General features: G+C 40.7%; 1 protein-coding gene across 1 annotated transcript in view; it reads left to right on the top strand.

Moving 5' to 3' along the window:
- The first annotated feature begins 4,885 nt into the window (after positions 1-4,885).
- The window catches only part of ATP6AP2 (ATPase H+ transporting accessory protein 2), a 20,609-nt gene continuing 13,449 nt past the window's right edge, over positions 4,886-12,045 (top strand). The window contains exons 1-2 of the mRNA XM_006918256.3: positions 4,886-5,079; positions 10,720-10,850. Coding sequence (XP_006918318.1) covers positions 5,043-5,079; positions 10,720-10,850 — 168 coding nt within the window. The 5' untranslated portion in view covers positions 4,886-5,042. The remainder of the gene's footprint in view (positions 5,080-10,719; positions 10,851-12,045) is intronic.

The following is a 12,045-nucleotide window of genomic DNA, read 5'->3' as shown; positions in this document are numbered from 1 at the left end:
CTCTGTCTTAATCAGGAAAACAACATGACAAGGATCACGGAAGGCTGGGAAGCTCTCACGAATGGAGAGGTATGGTTTGTGAAGTCACCTCAAAAAGGTGGCTTATTCCAGTCCCCTGTCTGTCTGACATAAATATTCAGTCTGTCCAGGGTGGAGGGTGGGGCAGATAGTTCTAGCTGTGGAGATAGGTACAACAGAGGTTAATGCATTAAATATTTTCTCTGATTGTATACTCAATAAGTTGATTTTGAGTGAGTAAGATTCCTGTGTTACTTGCATTTTGAGAGAGAATACCCTGACCAGGTTGACATGACTTTGTAAACTACCACATATTTACATAGCTTGCCGTAAATTAACAAAACACTCTTTGCAACATTAAGATCTTATGAGTTTATTGTTTGGGGTTAATGTCATAGAGTCAGAGTCACTCTGGGACACTGATGGACCTGGGGATCTCAGGCTGGAAGACTGAGGCCTGGATTGTGCCCTGTGGTGAATTCCCATGGTAGATACCATGTCTAAGATCTCTTGGAAGACAGCTATTAACATGCCAACCACAACATTGGCCTTTGGACACGTTCACATTCACTGAAGACATGTTTTGTAAACATAAGATTCTCCAAACATAAATTAAAAATCGCATACAAATAACTCCTACCAAGTCAAACAGAGATATGCCTTCTTAAGATTCAAAAAAGCAAACTAGATTTTAAAAAATCTTATTGTAACACACAATGAACATCCAACATCAATGTTCAGAATATGAGTAATTATGAAATGAACACCAGGGCAACAACCATCCCCTACATTAAAAAATGACCAGCATCTCCAAATCTTTCTGCATGTCCCTTTTGGACATATCCCCCTCTCCACCACCCTGGATGTGACCACTCTCCAGATTTTTATGGTAACTCTTTCCTTGTTTTTCTTTATACCTTGACCACCTATGCTATGTCCCTAAACAATATAGTTTATTTTTGCCTGTTTTTGAACTTTATATAAATGGAATCATACTGTTCATTTCTTATTTATATTTATATATAACAAAATATACAAGAGAATATAATATAATTAATATAATATAATATAATTTATAGATATATATGCGATATAATATATATTATTTATATTTATTCCTTTTCATTGTGTTATAGTATCCCATTGTATGAAATATACCATAATTTATTATCCATTCTCTTGTCAATTGACATTTAAATTGCTTCCAGTTTTTGGCTGTTACGAACAGCACTGTTATGAACATTCTTGTACTTGCATTCTGGCACATTTAAATGTATATTCCTGTAGTATATATTCCAAAGAATGGAACTGCTGGAATATAGGGGATGTATATCTTAAATTTTAATAGACAAGGCAATGTTTTCAGAAATAATTACACCAATTTATACTCCTACCAGCATGTTACAAGAATTTCAGCTAATTTACATCCTTGCCTACATTTGGCATGATCAGACATTTTAAACTTTTTGCACAACTTTTTGTTGTGGTATCTCACGGTTTCAAATTTGCATTCCCCTAACTACTAATGAGGTTAAGCATCTTTTTATACTGGCCTTTTAGGCTTTCCTCTGCTGTATAGCACCTGTTCAAGTCTGCCACCCATTTTTCTATCAGGTTGTCTTTTTCTTATTGATTTGTAAGAATGATTTATATATTATGGATACAACTCATCTTTTCTTTTTCCATTTTGTGGCTTGTATTTTCACTTGGTGGTATTTTATAATTAACTATATTTTTAGAATAATTTTAGATTGACAGAAAAATTGAGACGATAGTACAGAGTTCCCACATATCTCACCTAGTTTTCCCTATTATTAACATCTTACGCTAGTATGATCCATTCGTCACCATTAATGAACCAATGTTGACACATTATAATTAACTGGAATCCATACTTTATTCAGATTTCCTTTTTCTGTTGTAAGATCCCATGTTACATTTAGTTGTCATATCTTCTTAGGCCCCTCTTGGTTGTGACAGTTTCTCAGACTCTCCTTGTTTTTGATGAACTTGACAGTCTTGAGGCGTACTGGTCAGTTATTTTGTAGGATGTACCACAAGTGGGATCTATCTGATGTTTTTCTCATGATTAGACTGGGGTTATGGATTTGCAGAGGAAGGCCACAGAGGTAAAGTGCCATTTTCATCACATTGCATCGAGGGTACATACTATCAACATGGTTTGTTACTTTTGATGTTGACTTTAACCATCCAGCTAAGGTAGTGTTTGTCAGGTATCTCCACTGTAAAGTTTCTCTCTCTCTCTGCCCCCTAACTTTTCCGTTCTGTATATGATATCTTTTGAAAAGAAGTTTTTAATTTTAATTCAATGGGAGCTGCATGGTTTGGGAGTATGACATGATCTTGGCCTCCATAGGGTTTCCTGATGGCTGATATGCAAGGACCAGGCCACCTTACCATGTTCTCTCTAGGATCACTCAGAATTTCCTGCTGGAATTAATGTGGGGTAGAGGGGGAGTTAGGGAAGCAAACTGAATTATGTACATATTCTTTCAAATCTTATATCAGGACTTCTCCTTTTGAAACTCAAGAGCCAGGATTTTGACATTTTTGTTTTCGGGTTCTTTTGAAAGTCCTCTCCTCAGGGCAGTGGATGGCTGGCATCTTGGCTATTTGGCCCGGGATGAGAGGTAGGGGAAGAGGCTTCTTTTAGCCTAACATATGGGTCATTCCTTCAAATATTATCCTGCCACACACATATCCACCTCTAAATGCTTCAAAGGAAAAGTTAATCACGTATCACCAGTTGTTTACTGAGTGCTAAAGATTGAATCTGAAGAGCTGCTTTCTAAAGCAGAACTATTGATGATTCAGGATGTGACTTTGAGTACATATGCCCTCCCCTAGGTTTCAATCTCTCAATCTATGAAACAAGGAGAAGGCTTCCTACAGTGTTATATCTTGCTGTATTCCAAAGCTCTAAGAAGCAGCATTGCCCTTTTAAGACCTCAGATGAAAAGGGGCTTTAGATTTAAAGGATAAGCAATTCACTTTCAGCCCAGAAAAGGATGTTATTTCTCAAGGCATAAAGTATGAAAGATTGTGAGATTTTGAGGTTTTCTTGGAGGGAGGAGAAAGAGGGATTTGTTTTATTCCAGTCTATTTACAGTATTTTTGGTCTTCTTCAAATTATAAGGAATAAGAATGTCCTAGAACTCTTTTAAGAACAGAAAAATTTACTCCTTTCCCTGTTTCTTTAGCCTGGATGAAATTGCAGGAGCTCCGCTCCACTTTTAGCTGATTATGCCACTAAATAAGGTTTATTAGACAAGCTCATTCAGGGCCTTTGGTCTAGAACCTGTTCTAGGATATGCAGCAAGATAGACAAAGAATTAAATTTTAGTTGAAGTGAAGAGAAATTACTACATCATGCTAAAAAATGAATTTTGAAAAATGACTAAATTCATATTGATACTTATTTTTTTCAAGCCAGTCATTTTAGAGTTGCTGTTTGGGAAATTATTTGCTTTAGGCATATTTGGTAATCCAATAATTTCACATTCCTAATGGAAAAATATCCTTTTCTCTTTCAGATTTCTTTAAAGTCACATTTGTGAAAATTCTCCTCTAAAAGAATACAAATTTGAGAGTCAAAGAATTTCCTGAAGTTTAGTGAGGAAATCTAGGTCCCATTCCCTAAACTGAGAGTAGTTTTAGTGACCATAGTGGGTTCTCTAAGTTCAAACCTGAGTATCCAGTGAGTGTTCTGATTCGTTTTCAGTTGGGCAAGTTTTTCCTAGGATAGGTCTGCTACCCGAGAAACTCCTGGGGTCACTGCTTTCAACCTACTCTCCTTTTTTCTCCCTCAGTTAATCTCAAGAAGAAAATAGAGACAGGAAATTGAGGAAACAGGGCATTTATTCCCCCAACAAGCTGTACATGTGTGCACTGAACAATGCTCAAACACCTTTAATGACTCCCATTTCCTACCAAATGAAGTATAGTTCTTTTATGTACAATTCAACATCCTCAACTTAGTTTTTGCTACCTGGAGAAAGCTCCCCATCTCTTTTCCTTGCATATTGAAACCACATCCATCTCTCAAGGTCATCAACTGGGGCATCATTTTCTCACTACAGATGCTACACTGTGTCACTTGTTTCTTCACATCATGGGCAAAAAATTATGAGCAATAGGAATGGAGGATCCTAGTCTAATTAACATGTCTAGCTCTCAAGTAACACAGAGTGAACGGATGAAGAAAGTAATGTTCTCGTCACACTACTCTTGGTAGGCCGGGAAAGTCTTAGGAGGTAGGGTTGCTAGATTTAGCAAATCAAAATACAGGATGTCCAGGTATATTTGAATTTCAGACAAACAACAAATACTTTTTTTTAGTATAAGTCTGTCCCATTAAATATTCACGACATATTTATACTAAAAATTATTCGTCGTGCCGTACTTGGAGAGCAGGGGTTCCCCTAGGCGCCTGGTCTCTTCCTAGCACGTGCTCAGCATCTGTGTAATCGTTAGAACGAAACCCAAACCAGCCTCGCAGTTTCCACAGCTATACCGATGGCAAGGCGGAGCCCCGCGACAAGGCAAGACAGACACCCCGGTTGGAGACCGTCAACCGAGATTGGCCAAAGGATCCGCACTCGGGAGGCAGCTCCACACCATAGGCTCTCCTGCCTCCTCAACAGCCTATGTCTTCCTCCGCCCCAACGCCAGCCCTACCCTCCATCTCGTGACCGGTCGTCATGGGCCGGGGGGCGGGACTGCCCGGCTCTGCAATTGCTTCCTGCCATTGGCAGGGCCTACCATTCATCACGGTAGACTCCGACCATCAGGCTGACGTTGCCCCGGCTACGCCTCTCCCGCCCGCCACGGCGTAGCTGGCGATTGGTGGAGAAGGCGACAGCTGTCCCAGCGGAGGCGACGACGGGGCGGCCTCAAGGAGTCGCAACGAGCCAGAGCGCGTCACGCCCTGGTGCTGCGGTGGTCGCTCGCGTCTTGTCGGCCCGTTCCGTGTTGCCCTGCACTGCCGCGGCCGCCGCGGAACCATGGCTGTGCTCGTCGTGCTGTTGTCCTTGGTGGCGGGTGAGGAACCGGCTGCGGGTGGGGCGCGCTTCAGGAGGCCCTGAGCCTTAGGGCTCAGGGTCGCGGGCGGCTGCGGGTGTGCGGCAGTGGGGCGGGTGCCGCAGTGCAGGCAAGCGGCGGCAGCCTCGCGCCAGCTGCCTCCCTCAGCCTTCTGTCGGGACTGGCCTGTGGCGACCGGGCCTGGCGGGGCCGGGGCCAAGCCAAGCTGGGCTGCGTCGGGGGCACATGAGCCGGCTTCACTCTCCGTCTCTTCAAGGAAGGCGCATCCGCCGGTCTTGCCTCCAGCCTCGGGTCAGCCCGGCGGGCGTCTTCCATCTCGGGAGGCGCTTCAAAGGACCGGAATGCATTTCCCAATTAACTGTTGAACCGCAGCTCTCTGCGAAAAAGGGAAGGCCGACTTCTTAGCTGCCATCAGCTGCTGCATTTCTTTGCATTTTTCTGGTGTCTCCATTTCTAGCAGTTGTCATCAGTGACTGGTGAAATCTTCTCCCCTCCTTCAGCGTTTCAGGATACAAAGTTGGAGGCGGAATAATTGGTTTTATAAGATTATTTCTAAAGGCGAATTCAAAGTACCTCTCAATAGTTTGTCATAGTTCCCAATTTTAAGGATTTGGAAACTAAGATGTGAGTCACGTTCTTAGGGTCACATGTCATATAATGATAGCTTTCTGAGTGGAACCTAGGTTCCCTAGCATTCAGCAGGGGGGGTGCAAGTCAGCTTATATCTGGCCTCTTCCTGTGTATCATGTAATGCATTTAATTTTACAGTAATCCTTAGAAGAGGATGTTATCTTCGTTGTACAGAGTGAGCAAGCCTAAATAACCTAACACCACACAAGTGGTAAGCAGAAAAGCTGCAGCTGGCTTCAAACCATGGGACTTTTCTATTACATATGCTGTGGCATGGTAGTGGAATGCTACTACTGTGTGAGAATGTGGGAATGATAGGGACGCAGACTAGCCAACAAGAGCCCAAGTTGAGAACAATTTGGAGGAATAGGGCTCTTCCTCAGTGTGTCGGTTTAAAACCTATAGCTTAAAAAATCAATAGGAGGCCTATGCCTCTGTTGTGTGAAGTGCTGAGAGTCCCACTTTCGGATTGGTGCTTCAGTTCTGCATGGAGGTGTAGACCACTGGATGTTCTTGAAATCTGTAGGTCTTCTCCATCCTTGGAGTGCCCAGTGTTTTGTGCTGATGATAGTTACACTTATTTTCATGTCCCCCAAATGTTAGGATTCTTCTGTTTCTTTTGTTTCTGTCTCTGGAAAGTCATTCTAGTCTATCTAGTAAGAGACTTTGGAGACATTTTTAATTTTTTTTATTCTGCTTTTGAAATTTAAAAATCTTCCATTTGATACTGTGAATTAACTGAACATCCGCTGGAATTCCATGTGTAATGTTATTTTGATTCAGTGAGGTTTAGTGGTTTTTGTTTTGGGTTTGGTACCTGGTTTGGACATGCTTTCCCTAACTGGAGTAGTCTGATCCTGTCAGCTTCTGCATTCCTTGGTCTTGTCAGCTGAAGTTAAATTACTGTTTTCCACAATGACTAAATATGATTAAATGGAAAACATTTTTAAGAGATCAGACTTCTTTGAGAAAAAAATATGTCTTTTAAAATGGTGTTACCAAACCAGAGAGAGACTAGAGAAAGGGAACTAGGATTATAAATACCGTGTCATGAAGAATATTTGAAAAAATTCAGATGTTTAGCCTGGAGAGGAAAGGCCATGGGCAAACACATGGAATTTGAAGGGATGTCATGTTGAAGAAGGATTTGATTTGGTCACTGAAGCCCCATAGGTCAAAAGTAGGACCTATTTTTTCACTTATTGATTCCGTCCACCATTCATAGATCACTGCATAGTATGGTGGGAATTCCCGAAGGGCAGAGGACTTAGCATCTAGCCCAGAATGGGGAGGCTGAGGGAAATTTCCTAGGTGGTGGTAGGGGGATGCCTCACAGGACAAATATGAAAGGTTGGGGTGGGAAGAAAAGGCATTTTCCACAGAACAGCATGTGTAAAAGCACAGAGATATGAGAACAAAGAGCAAATAGTTTGTTGAGGCCAGAATGTATAGGAATTAAGTTGAGAGATCCCAGAAATAAGGTTGGCAAGGTGCCTTGGATATTATCTTTTGGATTTTGTCTCAAAGGCTCTGGGCAACAAGTGATGGTGGTTAAGCTAAAGAATGAATGAACAGATCTGTAATTTTAAAAGGTGATAGGAATGCTAAATCAGAGAGTGGTCTGGCAAGTCATAAGGTGGCCAGTTTCAGCAAGCCTGGTCAGGACGGGAAGAATATACTGGACATGGAGGGAAAAGGGTTTGTGGGATAACCACAAAAAAAAATGTCAACAGAATTCAGTGTTCGATGAGCTGTGGTGCTGAGGAGAGATTTAAAGACAACCAGTTCAAGCAGCCGGGTAGAAGATGGTGTCATCCTTCAAATTTTGTACTGAAAGGGTCAGAATATAGGAGGAACCTGTGGAAAGATGGTGAATTCAGTTCTGAACCTGTTGAGTTTGAAGGACCTATGGGACTTAAATGCTCAGCAGGCTGTTGGGTGTGTAGGTCTAACGCTCAGTGGAAATCTAGGCTGAAAATAAAAATCTGGGAGCCATCAATGTGTTTTTGGTGTTTGCAGCCTTAGGAGTAGTTGAGCTCAGCCAGGGAGAAAGTTGTAGACTAGGAAAGTGGTGAGAGTCAGGAATGTAGCCCTTAGATTGCCATAGTGTGAAGTTTGCTAGGTGATCTACTGGGATGCCAGAAGAATATACTAGAACTTCCATTTACATCTGTTTTTTAATCTCAGTCTCTCTCTCTCTCCTCTCCGTGTCCCGTCCTCTCCCTCTCCCCTCTCCCTCCAATAATGGTCAGATATTTTGTAGAATGTCCCTCAGTTTGGGTTTGTCTGATATTTTCTCATGATTAAATTGTGAAGAATACCACACAGGTATCTCATCCTTTTTTAAACTTTATTTTTGTGTGCTTTGTAATATATTATGAGCATATAGTCTCTTGTACTACAAGTGTATGCTGTATAAATAAATATATTTATAGTGAGACTACTTTCAAATTTTGTACTGAAAGGGTTGAAATCTAAAAATTCTGGACATCATGGCTCTCAGGGACAGGAAGGGAAAAAAGCTAAGGAGAAGCAGCCAGAGGGATTGGAAGAAAAACCAGGGACCTGGGCTTATGAGGGCCAAGGCAGCAGATTTTCAAGGAGGGAGTTGTCAGTATCAGATGCTTTGGGAGGTTAAATAAATTAAGGATTGAAGATTATCTTTTGGATTTGGTAAGTCGTTTCAGTGTCATGGCGGGGTCAGAAACTGTGGAGTAGGTAGTAAATGTGAAATGAAAATATAGAAAGACAAATGGGCTGACTACTCTGCCAGGATTCTTCCTCTGAAGGGAAACGGAGGCTAGTAGAGCCTAGGATGACCAAAGGAGGTTTTTTTGTGGTCTTACTTATATAATGGGAGCACAGTAGCGTATTTTCATGCTTGAAAGAGCCAGTCAAGAGGGGAAATTTGGTAGTGCAAGGTGTGGCTTCATTTATTCAAAAACTCAACAAATATTTATTGAGCACCAGTGTGTCAGGCATTATTCTCAGCCCTGAGGATGTTGTGTCAACAAGATAAACTGAAATCTCTGACCTCATGGAGTTTATGTTCTACAGGGCCAACTTTGTATGCCTACAACCATTTAGGCACCTAACTCCTGATAATGTTGTCTGTCCCAGAATAGTGGCTTAATAAACATTAAATGAATGATTTAATAGGTGAATGAATGAAGGTCCCTAAGAAGGCTGAACCAGGGGATTATTTTAGACTGCATCTGAAGGGAGAGGAGATAAGGGTAGGGGGTCATGCAGATAATTGTGGGGAGAAAGCAGGTAGCTGGTGGAATTCCTCTGTTTTCTCTTAAAGCAGGTTATCTGGTGAGACTGAGTCAGGAGTGATAAAACAGGAAGTTGAGAGAAGGAAGCCCATTTCAGTCAATTCAGTACAAAGGAAAACTTTGTTCAAAAGACTACAATGTTGGGGCAATGGAGATGACTGCTGGCAAACTGTAGTGTTTGTAAGTTGAAGTGGCGTCCCCCTTCGTTGGTGTCCCCATTCGGGTAGAGGATGGGTGACTTTCTGTCAGATATCCTGGATATACATGTATGAAGCAGCAGTTTCTTGTATAGGAGTCCACGACTGTAAAGTTTTTCTGAAACTCCAGGCTCCCGAAGAACTGTTGTGCAGGCACAGAAGTGGACTCTAACTACAAACTTGGGACAAAGTAATTTAGTATAACTTTGCTGGGGTCGAGTGAGTATGGCCACATCTCAAAACAGGGCTATCTCCAGATCCAAATATGGTTCTTTAAATGCGTACGGTGCTTGGAAAGTATATGTCTGTTGCTACCCTATTTTCCTTAGAGTTTGCAATAACTACTACTTTAGTGAACCAAGATGTCTATCAGTTACAAACGTCCATTCTGTTCTGCTAATTTTTCTTAGTCTGCCTTCAGCTAGAACAAGTTGGAAATTCAGGCTCTGGCAGCTGCACTGAATTGAAACTCATAATTCTTCTTGTTGTATCAGCACCATCCTGAGGCCTTTTATTTACTGTCAATACTGTAACAGCAAAACATTTACTGTTGCTTCTAACTTTATTCCCACACTCTGTAAATGGTACTTTCCTTAGGTCAAAGAGAATAACAGTGATGTTTTATTAAGGTCTAATTTCCCATACTAGGCATGAACAAGATTTGTTTTGGACTTGGAGCTTCTTTTCATAGGAACCCGAAAGTTTCCATTAGCCACTATGTGTAAGCTAGACATCATCGGGTTAACACATGATGGGTGAAGAGGCCAGATACTTCATCCTAAGCCTTGGAGGGCTTAAAAAATAGTCTCTTTATTCTCATCCTTTATTTTTTAATCCCGGGCCCACACCCCTAGACTAGTTGACTTTATTATTACAGAATACCTTTTCTCACCCTCTTGATACATCCATTGGAAATGCTATTTTCCTGGATTTTGTTTCTAAAGTCTGAAGTATTTTTTATTCTGACTGGTAACATGTACCCCCATTTGACAGTCCTCATTTCACTAGGTTTGCCTGTGGGATTTAAGGAAAGATATGATATATCCTACGGCACACTAACCTGCTAAAGTTTTAGAGTGAAATACTAGGAATTTTATAAATTTGCATTTTGAAGAGTGGGTTGATGTTAGAAATAATTTAGAGATTTTAAGTTTCTTCTTTTTTAGTCTGTGCCAGGGCTTTGTTTTTTGTTTTTTGTTTTTTTTAAATTCTGGAGAAATACAACTGATTTCTAATTCTTGACAAATTGCCACATGCCTATGTTTAAGGGCCATTTGTAGGAAGGCATCTAGATCATTAGGAGAATTCTGTTTCATAGTTGTACCTTTGTTACAACAGAATGTATGAACTTAAATTCTTAGAGTGATACCTTGGAAAAGAATCCATAGATGTGTATTTAGGATTCGGCATTTTGTCCAATCATAATTTAGTATGCTAAGTCAATGGGGAGTGAGAAACATATTTAATAATTTTCAACATGGATGCAAGATATTTATGATGCTGATCATTCACTTATTAATCTGTTTTCTTCTCAGGTGTTTTGGGAAACGAGTTTAGTATTTTAAGATCACCGGGGTCTGTTGTTTTCCGGGATGGAAATTGGCCTATACCAGGAGAGCGAATCCCAGATGTTGCTGCATTATCCATGGGCTTCTCTGTGAAAGAAGTATGTGTATTTAAAAAAAATATTTGGAGCTACTTCTGAAAGCATTTTTGTTGATTTCTGCTAATAGCCCAAGAAAGCAACAAACAAACATAGGAATATTTGTGGTACAGATTACAAAAGTAAAAAAGCTCATTTGTAGTTGGGGAGATTTTGGATAAGTACTTCAAGCTTGGCTTATGAAACTAAATCCTTATAAATCATTAACTATGTAATAGTTTATTCATAGTACTGAAGAAGTTCTTTGTGTATGAGAATGCATTGGTCCTATTAATAGAGTGTATAAATTTTTTTTTCAGTTACACATGATAGATTTTTGTCTTAGTTCAGACTGCTATTCCAAAGTACCATAGACTATGTGGCTTATAAATAACAGACATTTATTTCTCACTGTTCTGGAGGCTGGAAGTCCGAGATTAGAGTGCCAGCATGACCAAGTTCTAGCGAGGGCCCTCTTCCAGGTTGCAGACTATCAACTTCTTTTTGTATCCTCACATGGTGGAGAGAGGGCGAGAGAGCTCTCTGGAGTCTCTTTTGTAAGGGCACTAACCTGTTTTATGAGGGCTCCATCCTTATGACCTAATCACCTCCTTAAGGTCCCACCTCCTAATACCATCACACTGGGGTTTAGGATTGCAACATGTGAATTGAGGGAGGGGGACACAAACATTTAGTCCATTATAATTCATTATGAATGATAAAATATGTATGCATCTTGCCTGAGTTTAGGAAAATAGTGTCAGTAGCTGTGGGATAGTCTAGCACCTTGGTTTCCTATAATTGAGCTGTAACCTATTGTAGTAACTAGCTGCTTACAAGATATAGCAGAGGGAGCCTAGATCCTGTCAGTATGTGAAAGATCTAAAACTAAGGGCTAGAAGAAAGGAGATGAAGTTTGCTCTGTCTTCCTGTCATTATCTCCTCCTATTTTCTAAGTTTGGTGCTTTTGATGTGGTCTCTAGATATCATCAATCACACAAAGGAACTTTCCTCCTAGTTCCTGAGTGCCCTTGAAACAAGAAGCAGTGCATGGGAACTGTCTCTCTGATGGGCCTATGGGAGCAGTCCCTGAGCTCCTAGTGTGAACATGACTGGTTGTTTACATTTAAAGATGAAATGTGTATTTTGTTCTTTACAAACTTAAATTGACTACAAATGGCTGTTAAATAACCTTTAGAAACAATTAGTACTCTTATGT

Source organism: Pteropus alecto, unplaced genomic scaffold (genome assembly GCF_000325575.1).
Source record: "Pteropus alecto unplaced genomic scaffold, ASM32557v1 scaffold28, whole genome shotgun sequence".
NCBI lineage: Eukaryota > Metazoa > Chordata > Mammalia > Chiroptera > Pteropodidae > Pteropus > Pteropus alecto.
Note: the sequence above shows the minus strand (reverse complement) of the source record. Positions and strands in the feature narration are given on the sequence as shown.